Genomic DNA, 22,779 nt, shown 5'->3' on the forward strand with positions numbered 1-22,779 from the left:
GATGGTTAAAGAGGCCCATTTTCATTGTTTATAATTTTAGTTTTGGGATCTACTAAAATAGAATATCATTTTTCTTATACTGTACATCTCTGTTCACCCTCTGTCTAAAACGCTCTGTTACAGCTCCTGTGTCTTTAAGCCAGTGTGCTCTGATTGGTTAGCTTGACCACTTTGTTGTGATTGGATATCCGCCAAAGCGGTTGAAAGGGTTGGTAGCATCCTCCTACAAGTTCCGCCCCTATACAAGTTTCACCTCTTGCAGGCTGACTTGCAGTCTGCAGACAGACCCTTCTTTCTTGAGTAACTGTAAACACTGTGCTGTGTTCTGCCATATCAGTTTGAGCCAGAGTGTGATATGAACAAACTGAAAATAAGGATTTTGTTACAATATTGCATTATCTTGTAACAAAGGAAAAGGGCTGAAATTCCAACAAGGCGTTTTAGGAAGCTGAGAAAATGGTTTCTGTGGGAGAGAGTTACTCCCCTCTGGTGTGTCCTTTGGGTTTTGTAACTTTTCAGAGCGTTTACATCCACATGAAGCTATATAAGATGCTAAAGGAAAGGGAAAAACCAGAAAAGCATAATAGGTCCCTAATAGGTTTAAGCTGCTTTGGGACCCTTCAGGGACAATTAACTTACATGCATTAACACTTATTAACAGTGTTTAATTTGTTTCATAAGTGAATTTTATTCTTCATTTTATTAATCAAATTTCTACTTCTGGCATTAGCTTGTCAATGGGAATTCCTATGTAACATTAGCATCAAGCTAACAATTGATACTCAAATAACATTTTTACTTTGTGTGTTGTAACTGTAAAATTTCATCGTACAAAGTAAAAATGTTACTTAAATGTCTATTCATGGAAAGTGCCCACTATACAAAAGTACTGGGCAATAGTGGGCACTTTCCATGAATAGAGTTTGACTTATGTGATTTTCCTGCTCAAACACACCTGCTATGTTATGTATGTATGTATGTATGTATGTATGTATGTATGTTGATTGATTGATTGCTTTTTCAGTTCAGACTTGGCATGGTGGGACTGCTGCCTGTGCCAGGGTCCACTGAAGTCATAAGGGATCTTATTAGCCATGGCCTAGAGCGCAGTGCATGTTTCAGGGCTAAGAACCACCACCTGCTTGAGGAGAACCAGAGACTTAGGAATGAGCAGGAACACATCACAGCAGAGTAAGTCATCCTGACACAGATTTCACTTTGAGACTGGTCCTTACATAGTCTTAAAGATGTTATATTGCCTTAGGCAAAAAGGCTCTCACTCAGGAATGTGCATTTCACTTTGATATTTAAATGAAAAAATGATATTTCATAAATAAAAACAGGTTGTATGAATTAGGCAGAAAAATGAGCTGCACATTATCAAATCTGAAATGTTATTTTGTTAAATATTTTCAGCATTAACCTTATTAGTTCATTATAATGGTTCTTGTTTTTTGGCAAGACAAAAATTTGAAATACATTTGCATTCAGCACAAATGTGAATCTACAACCATTGCACTCCTACATTGTGTCTAAGGATGAAACAGACAAATTATTATTAAATAATAACAGTAAATAATGATTATTCAAATGATGATGTGTGTGTCTGTGTGTGTGTGTGTGTGTGTATATATATATATATATATATATATATATATATATATATATATATATATATATATATATATATACACACAGTGCCTCCAAGTAGTATTCAACCCCCTGCAGATTTTGCAAATTCAACAAGTTGCAAATAAGTTAGAGCCTTCAAACTTTGAACAAGAGTAGCATTTATTACAAACAAAAAATACAAGTTGCTCAATTAAATTATAATACATTTTAAACATAAAAAATAGGATCAATTATTATTCAACCCCTAGGTTTAATATTTTGTGGAATAACCCTTGTTTGCAATTACAGCTATTAATTGTTTTTTAGGCACAGGTCTCTGGAATAATCTTGGCCCACTCCTCCATGCAGATCTTCTCCAAGTTGTCTAGGTTCTTTAGGCATCTGTTGTGGACTTTGATCTTGAGCTCCTTCCACAAGTTTTCAATTGGGTTAAGATCAGGAGACTGACTAGGCCACTGCAACACCTTGATCTTTTCCCTCTTAAACCAGGCCTTGGTTTTTCTTGGCTGTGTGCTTGGGGTCATTGTCCTTTTGGAAGATGAAATGACGACCCATCTTAAGATCCTTGATGGAGGAGCGGAGGTTTTTGGCCAAAATCTCCAGGTAGGCTGTGCTATCCATCTTCCCATGGATGCGGGCCAGATGGCCAGGCCCCTTGGCTGAGAAGCAGCCCCACAGCATGATGCTGTCACCACCATGCTTGACTGTAGGGATGGTATTCTTGGGTCGTATGCAGTGCCATCCTCTTGCCAAACGCCCCGGGTGTGGTTGGCACCAAAGACCTCGATTTTGGTCTTATCAGACCAGAGAACCTTGAACCAGTCTGCCTCAGAGTCCTTCAAGTGATCATGAGCAAACTTTAGATGGGCCTTGACATGACGCTTTGAAAGTAAAGGTACCTTACGGGCTCACCTGGAACGGAGACCATTGCGGTGGAGTATGTTACTTATGGTATTTATTGAAACCAATGTCCCCACCGCCATGAGATCTTCCCAGGGCTCCCTCCTTGTTGTCCTTGGTTCAGCCTTGACCGTTCGGACAAGGCTGGCCTCGGCATGGGAGGAAACTTTGAAAGGCTGTCCAGGCCGTGGAAGGTTAACAGTAGTTCCATAAGCCTTCCACCTCCGGGTTGTTGCTCTCAACGGTGGAAACAGGTAGGCCCAACTTCTTGGAAAAGATTTTGTACCCCTTGCCAGCCTTCTGACCCTCCACGATTTTGTCTCTGATGGCCTTGGAATGCTCTTTCCCATGTTGCCCATGCATGAAAGCTGTTCACTTGATTGGGGAGGGGCTTTTATAGTCAGAAAAGGCGGGAAAAAACAGATAATTAATCCAAGCATGTGAAGCTCATTGTTCTTAATACCTTAATTACTTCTTAATACTTGAGGGAGCCAAACAGAATTCTGGTGGTTTGAGGGGTTGAATAATAATTGACCCTCTGGTAAACTTTGCAAAATTTTTAAAAATTAACGAGGAATAACATTCTTTTTGCTGCAGTGCATTTCACATGTCCAGGCCCATCTACAGTCCAAATTTCACAATGCTAAGTTAACTCCAAATGTGTAAACCTGCAAAATCTGCAGGGGGTTGAATACTACTTGGAGGCACTGTGTGTGTGTGTGTGTGTGTGTGTGTGTGTGTGTGTGTGTGTGTATGTATGTATGTATATATATATATATATATATAAAACAAAAGCTTAGACAAATTGGATTTTTTTCCTGTGTGTTTGTTAGACCTTTGAAAAATATTTTTTTATAGTCATTATGGGTATACCCTACTTTATGTCTCACCCATCCTATCCTAGAAGCTCAACAAGTTTATTGCAAATGTATGACAGTGGATCAAGCCCAGTTATTACAACCCCATTTAGAAAAAAGTTGGGACGCTGTGCACAATGTAAATAAAAATAGAATGCAATGATCTGCAAATCATATAAACCATATTTTTAAAGGAGAATACTACAAAGACAACATATCAAATGTTGAAACTGAGAAATTGTATTGTTTTTTTGAAAAATGTCTGCCCATTTAGAATTTGATGCCAACAACACGTCCCAAAAATGTTGGGATGTGGCATGTTTACTGCTGTGTTTCATCACCTGTTCTTTTATCAACACTCTGTAAGTGCTTGGGAACTGAGGAGACTGACTACTGTAGTTTTGAAAGTGAAATGCTTTCCCATTCTTTTTTGATATAGGATTTCAGCCTTCCAACTGTTCAGGTGGTGAACCCCTCCTCATCTTTACTTTTGGAAGACTCAGCCTTCCTGGGAGGATCTTTTATACCCACTCATGTTACTGACCTATGGCTAAGTAACCACTAGGGTTTTACAAAAAACTGTACCAGCCTTTTGTTGCCCCCGTCTGGAACGTGGTGTTGGTATCAAATTCAAAATGGGCATAGATTTTCAAAGACCTTTGATATGTTGCCTTTGTACTGTTTTCAATGAAATATAGGATTTAAATGATTTGTTTTTTTGTTTGTTTTTTCAAGATACATTGTTTAGCCTTGAACCATACAGAATGACACTCATTCAAAGAAACTGTTTTGTCTTACCTAAAGGTTGGAAAAACAGTGTTCAGTAACGTGTCAGGCATGTACCCATGCTTCTGTAACACAATTGTTTTTTTAGTTTGTTTTATGCAGCTTTGGTCAATTTGTATAGTCATATACTGAAATCAAACAAGAACTCAGGTAAATTAGGAAGTGTAAATGCTTCATCTGTTTTGTTAAGGTAATATGTAGTATGATGATCTGAATACCAGTATAAACTGGTTCTTTCATCTTGTCTTTTTCTTATTTTTTGCATTGCTTCTTTGGCAGAAGAGCTCTTTTTTTGCAATAGTTAAAAAAAAAAGGTAAAGAAGGACTTTTGCCACTGTAAGATAATTGCTGACTACAATTTCAGAATTAAAGCTGCTGTTCTCAATACATTTTAATAATTACTTACAGCTTTCACTACACTATAGCACCTTCTTACAACTTCTTATGCTTCATGGTCACTGGTATCATTCATAACATATTCCATGTCCTCACTGTACATAATGATTTCACATAAGAAGCAACTTTTTCCTGCAACTGTTGTTGCTAGGGAATTCTAAGCACATGAGACACAAGGTTCCTATTGTTCCATGGTGAGTCATAATGTTTGAAGAACTCAAGATCAGTGAGAAAGATATATTTTTCCCAGAAAAGGGGAAATTTCTTTTCCCTTTTTTAGAAAAGACATGTGCCAGCACATGAGGTAATGTCACATTATGACCCAAAGAGGAGTAATCCTTGGCTGTGTTTTATATGTGTGTAGCTATTATGGTAGTGTCTTATTTGCCTGATGCTACTGGATGATAACAGTGACAACACCACCCAGAGCATAGACTTATTGAACAGGCTTTGAAATCCACTATTGCTGAACGTAGTAATCTGCTATTTTGATCAGAATCTGGTAGTGATACTTTAAAGCCAGTCAAAACATTTTAATGTCACCTATTTAAAGAAAATAAAATATATGTAACTCTAGACCTTCATAACCAGGCTTTTTTCATCTTTAACACATTCCTTCACAGAATGGAGAGGTATGTCCAGGGAAAGGAAACTTTGGAAAAAGATCTATACAGTCGCTTTGTGCTGGTCCTCAATGAGAAGAAAGCCAAGATCCGTGCCTTACAGACGAGGATCAAACAACTGCAAGACACTGTTGAGAAAGAAAAGCAGAGGTACGGAAGAATAAGATCAAGGTTTGAATTGAGGGAGGCCTTGGGGGGGTTCGCAGACATGCCATAGAAGTAAAGGGACCCTACACAAGAGATGCAAAATTAAACTTGGCTTCTAAAGGCTTAAAGGGTTTCATTTAGCACTGTTATGGCAAAAAATGAGAGGTGAAAAATAGTGAACAATTATAGGGGCAAACCACAAAAAATATATTGTGAAAATAGTATGCATCGGTACGTGGCAGGGTGGCTTCCTGTCTTTTTTTTCTATACTTAATATTGTTTTATTATTTTCTATGTGTTCGCACTAGATAGTTTTTATGAACCTAGGAAGTTTTTGAAGATCTTTGTTGGAGGAACAGCGGTTCTCTGGGGGACATGGAGGAGATACAGATGGGAAAGCGCGCTGATGCAGATGTGAAGCTCCGCCAGCGAGCTTTTCAACCTACGCTCCTGACAATTCTTTTGGCAAATCTCTGCTCTTTATTGCCCAATAAAATGGATGGCCTGCTTCTCCTCAATGGGATGAGCAAGAACTTTCGCACACTGCTGCCCTTTGCTCTACTGAGACCTGACAAAGTAAATCCATCCCTGACAGCGGATTACTTCTGCCGGGATTTCATCCACACTGAGCAGATTGTGTAACAGAGCTGTCAGGGAAAGCAAAAAGTGGCAGAATTTGCTTCTACATTAACAAAGGTTGGTGTAAAGATATCACAGTGCTGAATAAATACTGCAGCCCAAACTTGGACGTTTCACCGCGTGGGTTTTTCTCCTTCATTCTGGTCGATGTTTACACACCACCCCAAGCCAGTGTGAATGACGCTGCAAGCCCTGGCCAACCAGAAAACTGGTATGGAACAAAAATTTACAGACTCACTCTTTATAATCCTTGGGGATTTTAACAGAGCAAAATTAAACCACAAAAATATAGGCAGCATATTAATTGTCCCACCAGGGATAATAACACACGGGACCTCTGCTACACCATTGCTAAAGACTCTGTCCCCTGGGCAGCTTTGGGGCACTCTCATCACTGCTTGCTTCATTTTTTCCACCTTGCAGGCAGAAATTAAACTCTGCAAAGCTTGTAGTAAAAACAGTGAAGAAATGGACCAGAGAGGCAAAGCAAGAACCACAAGTTTGCTTTGAATGTACCAATTAGAGTGTTTTTGAAGCTGTAACCTGCCAAACTGACACTGTGACCTCTTACACCAGTGTTTGCGAAGAAATGTGTGTGCCAACCAAGACCTTGTACACATACAATAATAACAAGCCATGGTTAATGGCCAAACTAAGACAACTTTGTCAGGCCAAGACTGATGCCTCCAGGAGTAGAAAGAGGGCCCTGTACAAACAAGCCAGAAAGAAAGGAGATCAGAGTGGCTAAAAACTACATGCAAAAGCTGAAAAACAGGTTTTCAGCCAATGACCCTGCATCAGACCCTCAGGCTGCACTTAAGATTTGTAAAGTGGATGTGAGCCGGCTCTTCCAGAGACAGAAGATCAGAAAAGCACCAGGTCCAGTAGGTGTTTCCCCTTCCTGGCTCCAGTCTTCACACATATATTCAACAGATCCCTGGAGCTGTGTGAAGTCCCCTCCTGCTTCAAACACTCCACCATTGTCCCAGTCACCAAGAAGCTCTCACAGGACGAAGTGAGTACAGGCCTATCGCTCTGTCTGTGGTCATGAAGTCCTTTAAACAACTGGTGTTGACCCACCTGAACGATGTCACAAAACACCTGCTGTATCCTCTGCAGCTTGTGTACTGGGCAGATAGATCAGTGGATGAGTCAACATGAGACTGCACTACATGCTGCAACACCTTGATTGCCCAGGGTCCTATTTGTGGGCTTCAGCTAGGTTTTCAACACTGTCATCGCAGAAATCCTCTCCTCCTAAGTCTCCCAGCTTACTGTGTCCCCAACCATCTGTCAGTGGATCACCAGCTTCCTGACGACAGGAAACAGCAACTGGTGCAGTCAGAACAAATTGGAGCTGAACATGCTCGAATGCAGACACCCCTCAGCACTGCTCCTTCTCACAATATCCAACAGCCCTGTGTGAACTGTGGAGACCTTCAAGTTTTTTCAGGACCTGAAGTGGGACACCAACATCAACTTCATTCTCAAAAAGCCCCAGCAGAGGATGTACTTTCTGCGGCAGATGAGGAAGTTGGGTCTGCCACAGGAGCTGTTGAGCCAGTTTTACGCTGCCGTCATCGAAACTGGCCTGTGTGCATCCATCACGGTCTGATTCAGAGCAGCCATAAAACAGGACAGGGACAGATTGCAACGGACAAAAAAGTCAGCTGAAAAAATCATTGGTGCTCCCCTGCCCTCCCTCCAGGACTTATACTCTTCAAGAACCAGGAAACGAGCAGGGAAAATAATTACAGATTCCTGGACACAACTTTTTTCAACTCCTCCCCTCTGGCAGGCGCTAAAGAACCCTTTTATACTAAGACTGTCAGACACAGGAGCAGTTTCTTTTTTCATGCCATCACCCTCATAAATAGCTGAACAGTAATATTATCTGCAGGGCCATAGCTACTCCTGTGTTTTGTTTTGTTTTTTTTTAGTTATTATGTCCTGCTTCAGATTCATACCATTGTGCACCACAATTTCATTCTCATACATGATGTAGATTACTGTTGTTGGCACCACCACACACACTTATGTATATTGATTGCCCTTACATTATCTGTATGTTGCTTGTAAATTGTGGATTGTCTGTAAATATGTATATTACATCAATCTGAGCTCAGGACTAGCTTTCTAACCTTTCTCTAGGTAGACAAAGCACGTCGCTCTGGATAAGAGTATCTGCGAAATGCTGTAAATGTTATATTACTTGTACATATAAAGTCTGCATATTGCTTATCTACTGTCTATACTGCGTATATTGTACATTGTGTAATTTCTAATGACTGATTGATTGACACAGGTCACAGCATAGTCAGATATTATACCAGGACATCTGCCACAACTCGAACCCTGCATAAGATCATGTATTATAACCTTTCACAATGACATCACAAGCAAAAATATGTATAAAGTATGTATCCTCTTTTCATCTTAAAGTGATTATTTTAGGAGGCAACAGCCAGTGAATTTTTGTAGTTGACACATAAAGAACTACTTTGAAGAGCTCTGTTTTATGAAGAGCTATGTTTGTAAAAATGGGAACTGTATGTCCACAAGTATACAGACACCCCTTGTAATTTGTGAATTCTACTTTAAGGTGGTTCAAGCATTCAGTTGCATACACACAGGTTGTATAATCTCTATACAAAATCACCAACAATGGAATGAGGTCCTCTGAATCAGCCACACATGAGCCTAAGGTCAGCCCATGTGATGTTTTATCATTGGGTCATATTTAGTTGGAGAATGTAGTCTCAAAAAACTTTGAGTACAGTACTTTGGAAATTCTATGATGATACTAACCTGAGCAGTTCAATGAAATAATCAACTTTTCAGTGTAGGTCATAGGTCACTTGCCACAAAAATGAACTGTAACCCAGTTCATCTAAAATCTAATGTGTGGAGTAAAGAGAGAAAGAAGTCAATTTGCAACATGCATTCTCCAATTATGACAAAATACATTTTTCTTGACCGTGACACTACATGACTTTACACAGCAGCTCTAATTCTTAAAGGAATAATATATCGCTGCCATATTTATGAATTTTCGGTACAGTACCACACTTTATAGGCTGCAACAAAGTTCTAGCTATAATGCAATATTTATTTTAAATTGCTGATATGGTGTATTCCATGTACACCATTGGTTTCTATATGGGTCTTTGACATGTTAATGTTTTGTGTCCAAGTCTGTTATTTGCCCCCGAAAATTTTTTTAGGAATAGCAGTCTTCATTGTTTCCATAAAAAAATGCGTTTATGTTTCTTTTTGCCGCAAAAAATGTCAGGTGGTGCAACTGTCCAACCATATATATTGATTAAATATATATTATCAAAAAAGATAATTTAGTTATAGTTTGGCATGATTTTGTTAAACAACTTTAAAATAAAAACATGTTGCAGAATGAGGCAACTTTGAAAATACTCAACTTACTGAAAAACTCCACAAGTTCCTACTTCCTCAAATGTCAGGTGGCACAACCAATGAACAATGAACTTTTATTTTGACCTGCTTTTATGATGCACCAGGGTATTGTAAGAGTCCAAGTGACCTTCATGGTGCATTTTACTATGAATTTTACCATGGTCAGAAGAATTTAGTATGTCAGGGGGTAAGACCTCAGGAAGACTATTTAACATTTGTTATTATTATAATAATGTTTGTTTTAAAAAACAATTAAATATAAACCTATGTTCAAGAACAAAGGTTTCTACATGTGTCTAAGTAGATACCTGTTTAATTTGAAATTAGTCTGAAAAGTCAGGTGGCACAACCAAAGTCAAAGTCAAATTGTGACTTGCACTAAGTATATGCAAGATCTAAAATGCACAGACACTTTATTAGGATCACTTACTCTACACTCATTGTCCATTTGATCAGCTCTTTCTGTATTTTAATATTTTATACTTGACTTGCTCATGGGGGCTTGGGCCTGAATTTTTCTGTAAAGTTGCTTTGTGACAACGGCTGTTGTAACAAGCACTACATAAAAATCTTTGACTTGACTTGGCTGTTAGAGATTCCTACCTTGTTGGTCCACTTTGTAGAAGTAAAGTCAGAGATGATGGCTCATCTGTTGTTGCACAGTTTGTGTTAGTCATCCTCTAGTCCTCCATCAGTAGTCACAGGATGCTGCCCACAGGATGTTGTTGGCTGGATATTTTTTGGTTGGTGGTTTATTCTTAGTCCAGCAGTGACACTGAGGTGTTTAAAAACTCCAGCAGCACTGCTGTGTTTGATCCACTCATACCAGCACAACACACACTAACCTGCCACCACTAAGTCAGTGTTGCTGCAGTGCTGAAAATGGTAAACCACCCAAATAATAACTGCTCTTTGGTGGTCCTGTGGGGGTCCAGACCATTGATGAACAGGGTGAAAGGGGGCTAACAAAATATGCAGAAAAACGGACTACCATCTGTAATTGTAGAACTAATACGCACTCCTATATGATAAGTAGAGCTGATAGTGGACAGTCTGTGTAGATATAAGGAGGTGTAATTAATCTCAGATATCTTGGTTTGTCCTCTCAGAAGGAAGAAAGAAGCTGCTGGCAATGGAGAAAGTTGCCTTGCAGATGACAAACCTGAAGAAGAGAGTGACTATGGGAGCACAACAGAAGAGGAAAGGGAAGAGGACGCAAAAGCACCTCCTCTGAGGCCTTCCAATCAAGGTAGAGTGACGTTACCTTTGCTTTCAGAACGGAACCTCATATTTTCAAAAAAAAGTTTACGGGAAATAAAAAAACATTTTAAAATTTTAAAAAAAAGTCAGTGTGAACTGGGGAATTTTAGCAAAATACCCTTAGGATTTTGTCATGCGGTTGGGAGCATGTGTATGTTCTGATTTCATCCAAATAATATATGACAGGCCATCAACAGATCTCTTCACCAGAGATCATCAGGTAGGAATAGGCAAAGTCATAGCCTATCTCATTTTTACTATTGTATATCTAGACCACACTAATTACTAGGGGTGGGAATCTCTAGGCACCTCACGATTCGATTACGATTCAGGGGGCTGCAATGCGATTATAAAACGATTACCAGTGCATCTCGATGCATCTTTTTTTTTTCTATACATCATTTCTATTTTCTTACTGTGTGAGGATTTGGTAGTTTTAAAGCAAAGAAATGGGAGGAAAGCGGCAGTAGGCGAAGCTTAAAACAGAGTAAAGTAAATCTGCGCTCTTGTTTATATTTTTTGTCCTATACTAGGACATTATCACATACTGAGACATACTGGACATTAAATGTTGTGGCTCCCAAGGTGGTTAGATTTTTGTTGAAAAGACAAAATTGGCTCTTCGTATCATTTGTGCTGTGACTCCTGACCTAACCTGGCTTTTAATGCAGAGGGAGCCGGTCGGATTTCTCACTCATCCAGTAGTGTTTTTGTTGTGTGCCGTCACAGACTGTCCGGGCGCTGCACTTACCCACTTCCAAGTTCCGCCTTTTGTGTTCCGTCAACATTACGTTAGAAAATAAATAATTAGAAAATCGATTTTTGACATTTGTGAATCGATTCAGAATCGTTCACGTCTGCATCGTGATGCATCTAAGAATCAGTTTTTTTTCCTGCACCCCTACTAATTACTCTTTAAAGTCACACAGACTCTAGTCTTGCAGGGTTAATAGTCTTTCATTGGAATTTGTCACATATTTTACAATAATGCAAAGTAATCTGTATAAGATGATCAGATACTTATAGATCTTACCTTATGTCATGGTAATGATACAGGCATGAAAGTCATGTTTTTGTGAGCCCATCTGTTTAAACGGGCATTTATGTCATTTCGTTTGGAGAGGCTGAAAGGAAAAAGAGAGGGGGAGGCTGTCTTCACAAATGTAACAGCTTTGAATTAATAGCTGCTTGTAAAATACCAGAGCCAGCTGCTTCCTCTTTGTATCATACCACTAAACAGCATTAGTACAATTGCTACATATTCAGCTGTGCAACTCTGGGTTTTTGTTGTCGTATTTTGCATCACTCGTGTTCAACAGCAAACAGGCAAGACAGTCTAGCACCCACACTCTGAATATGCAGCCATTCTGCTGTGTAACACATGCCGAATGTGGCTTGCCGTTGTCATGTTGGGGAAAAAAAGCGTCTCTAAGGGCGTTTTCACACTTGTGCTGTTTCAGCGTCTGAAGTGTACTCAGACCGCCGAGTCATGGTTTCTTTTCCATATGTGAACACGCTAAATGAACTCAGACCCCCCCTAACCGGCCCCAAAAACGAACTGAGACCACCTCTCTCGTTTTGTGGTTCGATTAATTTGTGCATTGTGAAAACAAAACGGCCCCAGTCCGCTTTAGCTTTGCTTTATGGTGAAGACCTCGATGCTCGCCGTACACACAGCCACAGTCTTCACTTTAGCAGGTAAAACAGACCAAGGATCATTTATAAGGTTCTACTCAGGATAAAGTCAGTCCGTGATCTGCGACAGACAGCAACGCTGACTTATTAAAGCGATCAGATGCGAGAGCTCGCGTGATTATACCGTGTTAAAGGCTCGAGCTAAGCACGCAATTCTGAGCTGCTTTCACACTGAACGCTGAATGAATGAAAATTCGCCGAGTGGAGCTTCAGTGAGGAGCACAGCCGAAAACGGAGCCCACCACGGTAGACCCGCAAGGTAATTTTTCCAATTTTGCGCGATGGACTTCGGCCAATCGTTTCAGCGCGGCCAATAGGAGAGCAGCAGGCAGGTCTGGTGGTTCTTCTGGTCACCTGATAGCTCGGATTTATCCGAGAACGCGGCCCACTTGGCGAGCGCTGTGCACACCATGAGTGCTGTGAAAGGGGTCCGAGTCTAACGGAGTTGTGGTTTGAGATCTCAATGGACCAGAAAGAAAACTGAGTCCTCTTTATAAGTCACTTACATTGTGAACACAAAAAGAACTGAGGTCACTTGCAGTTGGTTCCCTTCCAGGTTCACTTTAACAGAACTCGGTTCGGTTCTTTTAAAACGAACTATATATGAAAACACTGTAAAATAGGGGTGCAACGATTATTCGACTTGGTCAACAATTAGTTGACAACTAATTTAATAGTTGATTCATGAGTGACATCACGCATGTTTCTCGCGCAAACTAGGAATGTTTTGACATTACCGCTTACTGGACAGTTAACACAAGTGCAATGGCAACCTCCAGAACAAAATCCTCAAGGTGTGGGAGCATTTCGCGCTAAACTCAGAAAAAAGGTTGTCAGTTGTGCTGTTTGTAAAGCTGACTTTAGCCGGCATGGGAGCACATCGTTCATGTTGGAGCATCTGAAGAGGAAACGCGTCGCCTCACGGGATGAAGAAAGTTCGTCTCTAGCTAACTAGCACAGCTATATTACAATGTTAATGTTAACAGCCGTCTTACTTCATGTTATGAGCTGTAACGTTTTCCATTTCGAAATACATGTCCTCTTGAATTGTTAATGTAGTTGGAACGGAGAAGCAAGTACCTGTTATTCACAGCGACCCTGTTCACTTTGTAAATAACGTTTACAGTTTTAAACATTGCATCATTGTATTAAAGTCGAGGCCACCGGTGCGTTCAAATTCGGCAGACACAGGAGAACGATTGCCAATACTTGTTTTTCGCGAATGTTTAGCACCAACTCTGTTTCAGAAGGTAGTTCTCCACGAACATACAGGGGAGCTGAATGAAGGGTTACCGTTGAAATGGAATGTTTACACAAAATCGTTCAGTTGTAACTGTTCATAGAGAACAAGCTTGCCACTTTCCCCTCTGCTTCATCAGAGCGCATCTTCACTGCAGCGAGGAATAACTGCTCTCAGAGGAGTGCCTCTAACAAGAGCACATAGAGATGCTGACTTCCCTCCGTTTCAATAAAGACCTGTGATTGTAGAATTTAGTTGCAGCAGAGTGCAGACAGACAGCAGAATGCACAAAGCACAGACTGCACTGTTTCAATTTAGTTCAAATTTAGATTGATTTTTTTTTATTTACTTGATTAAGGGAAAACTTATTGCTACTTTGCATATCCTTGATTTTAAATTTTGACAGGAAAATTATATTGGAGTTTTATTTATCTTTTGTATTAACGGGAAATTCATTAAAACAGTGAATTTTTGAATGTTATTCATCTTTACTGTCTTCATTGTTAGTTAGCAAATGCATAAACATCCTCAAGCTAAATTTAAAAGCAGAAAGCTATGTAAGTTATTTGGTGATTCAGCAAGTTACAATCCAAATAATTGATTATTCGTTTCAATAATCAATAGATTATTCCACCCTGCATGTGTTGTCCTAAAATGTGCTTATATCTTTCAGCGTTAATGGTGATTTCACAGATGCGCAAGTTACCCACTAATACACCCCATACCAGAATCTAGCTTTGCAGCTTTATGCTAGTTACAATCTGTATTTGTCCTTTACTTCTTCGGTCTAGAGAATACAACATCCATTATTTTATCTTAAAAGTTGACTCATCACACCACAATCCATGTTTCCCCTTTTTTGTCAGTCCATTTCAGGTGAGCTTGAGCACAAGGAACTCTGCAATGTTTCTGGACGTTATTGACATATGGCTTCCACTGTGCGTAGTGCAGTCTCAATTTGCATTTGTGGATGCAGACACAAACATTGTTCATGGACACTGGTTTGTCAAAGTATTCCTGAGCCCATGCTGTGATATACATCACAGAAACCATCTGAGAGGACTAAGGTCATGAGCATTCACTTGTGGTTTTTGGCCTTGCTTTTGATGCGCAGAGATTTTTCTGGATTCCCTGAATCTTTTGACCTTATGCACTGTAGAGGTTAAAATACCTAAAATTCTCAATTGCTTGTTCAGAAATGTTGTTCTTAAACAGTTGGACAATTTGCTGATGCAATTATTAGCAAAGTGGCAAGTCTCGACTTGGTTGGCAATATGCGGCTCCTTTTCTGCCCTGTTGCGGCCCCAAGTCAAGTCAGGTCAAAATTTATTTATATAGCGCTTTTTACAACAGGTGTTGTCACAAAGCAGCTTTACAGAAAAATCCGGGTCCAAGCCCCCATGAGCAAGCCAGTGGTGACAGTGGTAAGGAAAAACTCCCTAAGAGCAAGAGGAAGAAACCTTGAGAGGAAACAAGACTCAATCCTCCTGGTTGACACCAGATAGCAGACAGTGTTAGTATAAAATATTAAAATACAGGAGCAGGGAAAACAGGTGAAGCAATGGTTATACTTAGAAAGTCTGACTCTGTGCAGCAGCATCAACAGAAAGGGTCAGTTCATGCAGGTGAAGTTTGCACAGCAGAATAAGCCTTTAACCCTGACGGTTGGCGACGAACAGAATTATTTGCGTTTTATAAGCACTCCAGCTGGTTTCCATATATGTTCAATCTGCAATGAGAAACTGTCAAACACGTAAAAAGTTGCTAAGATGAAGTCTGCTTCTTGTTCACCAGCTTGTGTTTCAAATTTTCCTGTTCCACCTTAAATGGTACAGCAATTACATTCTGGCACCTCAGGCACCATTTAAGGTGGAATGGGAAAATTATAACAAAAACCTGGTGAATGAGAAGTTGTCTTCAGCCTTGTAAAAAGTTGAAAAGTTGAGGTGATTTACAAGAAACTATTCCACTTTTGGGAAGTTTCCTGCTGGAGATGTGAGAAAAAGCAGCTATATCTGAGCTAAAACTCAAAGCAGAGCAAAGTAAGTCTGCGTTTTCATTAGTATTATATTTTTCAGCTTCTAGTAGGACATTTGCACATACTGAGACATATTTATAGCCAAGATGGTAAAATGGACATAAAATGTTGTGGCTCCCAAGGTGGTTTGATTTTGGTTGAAAGGACAAAATGGCTCTTCTTAACATTTGGGTTGCCGACCTGGTCTAGGCTTTTCCGGAAGCTCCTTTTATACCCGAGCATAATTAGATCACCTCTTTTAAAATGTTTTCTGAACATTTAACAGCGTTGTTAGCCGTAAATGGCCTTTGTCTCAAATTTTAGAAAGTGCAGGCATCAATTTCAAAATGTGCTTGTATTTACAAACAAACAATGAAGTTGATAAGATAAAACATTTAATATATTTTGGATTTGTACTGTTTTCTTTTAAATACAGGTTAAAACTGATTTACAAAACACTGCTTTCTGTTTTTATTTGCCGTTTATATACTGTCCCAGGTTTTTTTGCAATTGGGTTTACAAATGAGAGATGATGAAGGTAATGTAGAGAGTTTATTATGAAATTGCATAACTCTGCAAGTGAGTGTCACAATGTTGTTATTGTAAAAAGAGCAAGGTTCTTAAACTCAAGTTTAAATCTTTATCTTTTGTTTTATGTTTATGGTTTAGCTGTTCCGTTGCAGGGTACAGTTGGAAAATGAGATATTGTTCTCCATTGTCTTTCTTTTTTACACGTGCATACAGTGGGGCAAAAAAGTATTTAGTCAGCCACTGATTGTGCAAGTTCTCCTACTTAGAAAGATGAGAGAGGTCTGTAATTTTCGTCATAGGTACACTTCAACTATGAGAGACAAAATGAGAAAAAAAAAATCCAGGAAATCACTTTGTAGGATTGTTAAAGAATTTATTTGTAAATTATGGTGGAAAATAAGTATTTGGTCAATAACAAAAGTTCAACTCAGTACTTTGTAACATAACCTTTGTTGGCAATGACAGAGGTCAAACATTTCCTGTAAGTCTTCACCAGGTTTGCACACACTGTAGCTGGTATTTTGGCCCATTCCTCCATGCAGATCTCCTCTAGAGCAGTGATGTTTTGGGGCTGTCGCCGGGCAACACAGACTTTCAACTCCCTCCACAAATTTCCTATGGGGTTGAGGTCCGGAGACTGGCTAGGCCACTCCAGGACCTTGAAATGCTTTTTACGGAGCCACTCCTTTGTTGCCCGAGCGGTATGTTTGGGATCATTGTCATGCTGGAAGACCCAGCCACGTTCCATCTTCAATGCTCTCACTGATGGAAAGAGGTTTTGGCTTAAAATGTCGCGATACATGGTCCCGTTCATTCTTCCCTTAACAAGGATCAGTCGTCCTGTCCCCTTTGCAGAAAAACAGCCCCAAAGCATGATGTTTCCACGCCCATGCTTCACAGTAGGTATGGTGTTCTTGGGATGCAACTCAGCATTCTTCTTCCTCCAAACACGACGAGTTGAGTTTTTACTAAAAAGTTTTATTTTGGTTTCATCTGACCACATGATATTCTCCCAATCCTCTTCTGGATCATCCATATGCTCTCTGGCAAACTTCAGACGGGCCTGGACATGTACTGGCTTAAGGGGGACACGCCTGGCACTGCAGGATTTGAGTCCCGCTCGGCGTACTGTGTTACTGATGGTAGCCTTTGTTACTTTGGTCCCATTTCTCTGCAGGTCATTCATCAGGTCCCTCCGTGTAGTTCTGGGATTTTTGCTCACCGTTCATCATTTTGACCCCACGGGATGAGATCTTGCGTGGGGCCCCAGATCGAGGGAGATTATCAATGGTCTTGTATGTCTTCCATTTTCTTACAATTGCTCCCACAGTTGATTTATTCACACCAACCTGCTTGCCTATTGTAGATTCACTCTTCCCAGCCTGGTACAGGTCTTCCTGGTGTCCTTCGACAGCTCTTTGGTCTTGGCCATGGTTGAGTTTGGAGTCTGACTGTTTGAGGCTGTGGACAGGTGTCTTTTATACAGATAATGAGGTCAAACAGGTGCCATTAATACAGGTAACGAGTGGAGGACAGAAGAGCTTCTTAAAGAAGAAGTTACAGGTCTGTGAGAGTCAGAAATCTTGTTTGTTTGTGGGTGACCAAATACTTATTTTCCACCATAATTTACAAATAAATTCTTTAAAAATCCTACAAAGTGATTTCCTGGATTATTTTTCTCATTTCGTCTCTCATAGTTGAAGTGTACCTATGATGAAAATTACAGACCTCTCTCATCTTTCTAAGTAGGAGAACTTGCACAATCAGTGGCTGACTAAATACTTTTTTGCCCCACTGTACCTACCACATTTTGTAAATTGTGACTATGTGGACAAAAGGCAAAGCTGCTAAAACAGAAACATTTGTTACTACAGAGTAAGGTATTGCCTATGGCTGTTAAATATAACCTTCCAGTCACAGTTTCCTGCCAGTCAATGTGAAAAAGGTTCAGGCACTCTGGGGTGTAATGAAATTTTCTCTGCTTATGCTTTGTGTCAGAGAGATGATGTAAAGTCTTTGGAAACAGTTGGCTGGAAGTCAGGTGGTAGTAGTTTTTGGAGCAGCTTATTGGTTCTTGGGATGTCTGGTTTCTAAGACAATGAGGCTGTTTTTTGGCAATGGAGAACAAAGGTACCAGCTGTCATCAGCTATGATTTTACACCACAATCAATCAGACTTCTTCAGTTCAGTCAGTTTTGCTTGATAGCTGAAATTGAGTGGTTAATACCCATTATTGTATAATGTCTTCAGTCAGACATGTGGGTATATGCATTTATTGTATGCAAATTAAATTAGCTAATAATAATGCATAGCTTATTTTTAAACCCTTTTGAGACAACTGCCAGATGCATTATGGTTTGGCTGCCAGCCTGAGAAATAAGTAAAGGCCAAAAGATGAATAAACCGCCTTTTGAGATATGTGGTAAAAACATTTAAATTGTGCTGCACTGTATAGAATGTTGATACTCATTAACTTACGTGTCTTCTGCTTTGTTTTTAAAAGTGTTTATAAGCAACCCAATGGATGACAGCCTAAATGATACCACAGATGTGGCACCCAACCGCAAACGCCGGCAACGTCATCTCCAACAACTGGAGTCTCAGAACAAGAGACCTGCTCTAGAGCAGAGACAGAGCTCAAGGTAAAACAGCTTCTCTTCAGCACATAGCAAATGTGTTAATGCACTGTCAGAAAAAGGTACAAGGTACGTACAATGTAAGTGTACCCACAAAGATACAATATTTTTAAGGTATAATCGTATATTTTAAATACGTTTTTTTTTTTTTTTCTTTCCCCAGGTGAAAGGCACATATTTGTACTTTTTTAATAATAGATCAATAAAACAAAAAGATTGGAGACAAGACAGGGTGTGTGGAGTCAATACAATTTTAAATTTATAATTATGTGCAATTATGTTCCCTGCTAAAGGTGCTGAAGACATACCCTTGAGAGTACCACCACAGTGACAATAGAGGTACCGCCCCAGTGACAGTTTAGTACCTTTTTCAGAGAGTATACTGGACTACAAAAAAGAAAGTAAAACTTTAGTTCATGAACAACATTATTGTTTTGTTTAGTTCAAACCTCAAAAACATGGCTGGTACCTCTGTCCTCCATTGTCAGCAATGGTCTCATTGTCTTGAAAACCAAACATCTGATCCATCTAGGGCAATTATGAGTATTGAGTATTACTATAAAAATGCAACATGCCAGAAGTTAATTTGAAAACTTCTGGCATGTTGCATTTTTTATAGCAATACTAAAACGTCTAATAGGAATAGATGTTTGGTTGCTGGCAAGGGAGGACAAAGGTACCAGCCATCATCAGCCGTGATTTCCAGATACCGCAATCAGGCAGACTTCTTCAGTTCAGTCATTTTTACTTGATGGCTGTAATTGAGTGGTTAATACCCATTGTTTATGATGTCCTTAGTCAGACATGTGGGTACATGCATTTATTGCGTTTATAATATTTGGTAATCAATAAATCAGAAATCAAGTTAAATTATTATCAGTAATGTTGAAATATAAACAGTGTAAGAAAATATGAGAATTGATTATAAATTGTGTTGGAAACAACACATAATGTGCATAACCATTGCAATGCTATATACACACATGCATTCTCTAAGCCGCTTATCAGTGGGACTTGGATAAGGTGAACATGTGGCCACTCCATCAGATGATCATTTTTGAAGCACACTTTCATGAAGTCCTGACATGTTAACCTTGTTCGAGTGCAAAACTATAGAGCTTCATTAAGCTATACATTTGGGGCTCTAGATGTCAGTTTTCTTCCAAGGATGAACTTTGAGATTATATTTCAGCATGAGCAATTTGCATTCTACCTGTAGTGATTCAGAATCTAACCATCATTCAGAATCTAACAATCATAAAAACCAAAGACTCATTTTGGTTATATCTAATCATAGCAAGTACATTTTTGAATAAGAGCTTAATTATTACATTGGAATCTAAACACTATTTTATCAGTTCTAAAGTTTGTACAGCCCTTGCCTTCATGAAACTATTTCTTTCACTGTTATTGCACAGATTAAGTGAAAGTGCGTATTTTGCTATCTCTCCAGTTACATGACATGCAACAATTTTGACCAGTAATTTGTAAATAACGTAATGCAATTTTTACTGGTATCTTATTTGTGAGATGCCAGATAATAATGTTTTGTCTAATACCTAAATATATGTATTTACATGTACATTTATAACACACATTGTACATGTAATGTGTATTGTCATAAATGTACCAACTAGTCCTTGAACAAACATTCTGGGTCTTCGTTCAAATAGATGACCAGGCTTTTAGGATGCAATCCCTTGTTGTGGTGTAAAGTAACACCAATGACCCACACCAGACTATTTGTTAAACAAATTACTTTATCTATAAGTCTTACATATCACTTACGTCTAGCAAAGTCTCAAGTTTTCAAAGAAGACTTTAGACGCTGGGTTCAGTTGGAGAAAAAAGGCTTCAGTTTTATTACAGGCAGAGTGCATTTAGCCTGGGCATTAGGCTCTGGACCCAAACACAGTTCCATGTTTTTATACAATTTTCAGAGATGAGGTAATCCCCTCTCACTCTTTTGATGTGTCATCATTAAATGCACTTTTTGGAGCCAGTAAAATTCGACCCATTAAAAAGGTCTAGTTCTCTTTTTTTATATCTAATCATTAAAAAATGCAAGCTGTATCTTTGGTACCCGGCAACTCCCTTTGTGCTTATCAAAACACCTGTTTATACACTGGCCTCCTTGTGGCTTAAGGTTTAAAGGGTTCACTTGAAGGCCTCTGCTGCTTAGAAACTATTTTGGTATTTATATGGTATTTTCCGACACACAGACAAAGTCTGAGGGGCTTTGCTGTCTTATGTATACTTTTCAATGTCCTATGTATATATCTTTTTATTAATGATGTTCTCTGCAATCATCATATTTAATTATGTTACAAATTTTCAGTTTATTCCATCACCCTCCTTACTTCAATGTCATCAAACTACAACAAGGGAAAAAATAAAGATAGAATGTAACCAAATTGTATGCAAACTTGTTACACATTGTTGCTGCCTTACATATTTTATGTGTAAGAAAATGAGTATTGATTCCCTTATAGTTAAATAGGCAACTATGTACACTTCTCTGTCGATTCTCTTAGTTACTCCATACTGTGGTTGTAACAAACTTCATGTGTATATGTGTTGTATTTATGAAGGAGTGTTTAATCAAAACAATATAGTTTACTTCTGCACGGCTAATTAAGAATAGTTGTGAATGCTGTGAATGGAGTCTTGGAGCTCACTTGGTGGTGCGAAGTAGGAGCAGCTCAAAAGTAGTGAGGTTGGTTCGTGTGTAGGCAATTGTCAGATGTTTTCAAAGTGCAAAATATACAATTTTTGTTAAAGTTTTTTTTTCTGGTTTGTTTTTTAACATTAAAACAAATATTAATCAAATAGAAAAATAGAATTATAGAAAAAAATATTAATCAGATATATTGTGATGTAGTAAAGTGATTTTGCATCATTTTGGAATTTGAAGCAATATTTTTAAGATATAGCACATCTGGGTATAAACTAAATATTTAAAATTATTAAACCAAGAATTAAGCAGATGTAACGCAACCTTGATGCCATGGCCTAGACTGACATATGTGTCACATATATGACACGTTCATTATTTTTACTTTTCATTGGTTTCATAAAAGCTTCATTTTCATGCTTGTTCATCATGCAACAAGTTCCACTTTATCTGCATACTCTACTGTGCATGCATTTTTTTCAGTTTTTTCGCTGCAGATTCCATTAAAGACAGATGTCATACCACTGTGGTTCAAACTAAGGTGGGTCTGGCTAACGTGGTACAGGCAGCTGTGGTCCGACTGAGCTGAGATGGTTCTGGGATGGGTGTTGCTTAGTTCTTACTCCATCATACTATGTTGATTTAGTGGTTCCCCGCTTCGATGTTCGTGAAACGCACCCCTATTTGAGAATCTGCTTCTGAGGAATAGGCGCTAACCCAAGTAGCCACCTGTTTTAATTAGCCGTTAGCTACCTGGCACTTTTTGGTTCAGGTCATAGAACACCTTTCACAGTGCGCTCAATTGTAAAATTGACTCAACAGATGACAGCTAAATAAAAGCTGAATATACCAGAAAATCCGAATAGACTAAGCTTGCTGAAAGTGATGAAAATTATATTTGTTTGATTTCATGCTAATTTCCAATGTGGAGAGAGAGACCAGCAGTTGTGTTGCTCATGCCACACAGATAAGAAATATGGTGACTGGTTGAGTTGAGTCACTGGTTGAGGGAATGGAAATAGCTAGCCACTGTTGTCCAGCGAGCTTCACTTTTAGACTGGGCTACATTCATTGAGGGCATGAACACAACATAACGTTACATTAGGTTGTTACAGTAAAAAATGGGAAAAAGTTTTCTTATCTAGCATTGTCAAACAGGTCTAGTCTGACTCTACAATTCAAATTCGCTTAAAATAAGAATCTGACAGGCAGATCTAAAATTATCCAGGTAATAATCCAGATAACAACCATTGCTAGTGGACCGATTGAGTAGCAGCAGCACACCCACTCTAACAGATTGTCTTTTCAAAATTGACC

At 39.1% G+C, this 22,779-nt stretch overlaps 1 protein-coding gene across 5 annotated transcripts in view; it reads left to right on the forward strand.

Annotated features, from left to right (window-relative positions):
* Positions 1-22,779, forward strand: part of xrcc4 (X-ray repair complementing defective repair in Chinese hamster cells 4) — a 62,239-nt gene that overhangs the window by 16,217 nt on the left and 23,243 nt on the right. For 4 of the 5 annotated variants that reach the window (XM_036595799.1, XM_036595800.1, XM_036595802.1 and 1 more), the window contains 4 exons: positions 1,025-1,191; positions 5,195-5,344; positions 10,519-10,658; positions 18,656-18,794. In XM_036595799.1, the coding sequence (XP_036451692.1) occupies positions 1,025-1,191; positions 5,195-5,344; positions 10,519-10,658; positions 18,656-18,794 (596 nt within the window). Of the gene's footprint in view, positions 1-1,024; positions 1,192-5,194; positions 5,345-10,518; positions 10,659-18,655; positions 18,795-19,081; positions 19,104-22,779 lie in introns of those variants that run through there. The other variant, XM_036595801.1, reaches the window with a different exon arrangement.

The sequence above is a fragment of the Colossoma macropomum genome, unplaced genomic scaffold, assembly GCF_904425465.1.
Source record: "Colossoma macropomum unplaced genomic scaffold, Colossoma_macropomum, whole genome shotgun sequence".
Taxonomy (NCBI): Eukaryota; Metazoa; Chordata; class Actinopteri; order Characiformes; family Serrasalmidae; genus Colossoma; species Colossoma macropomum.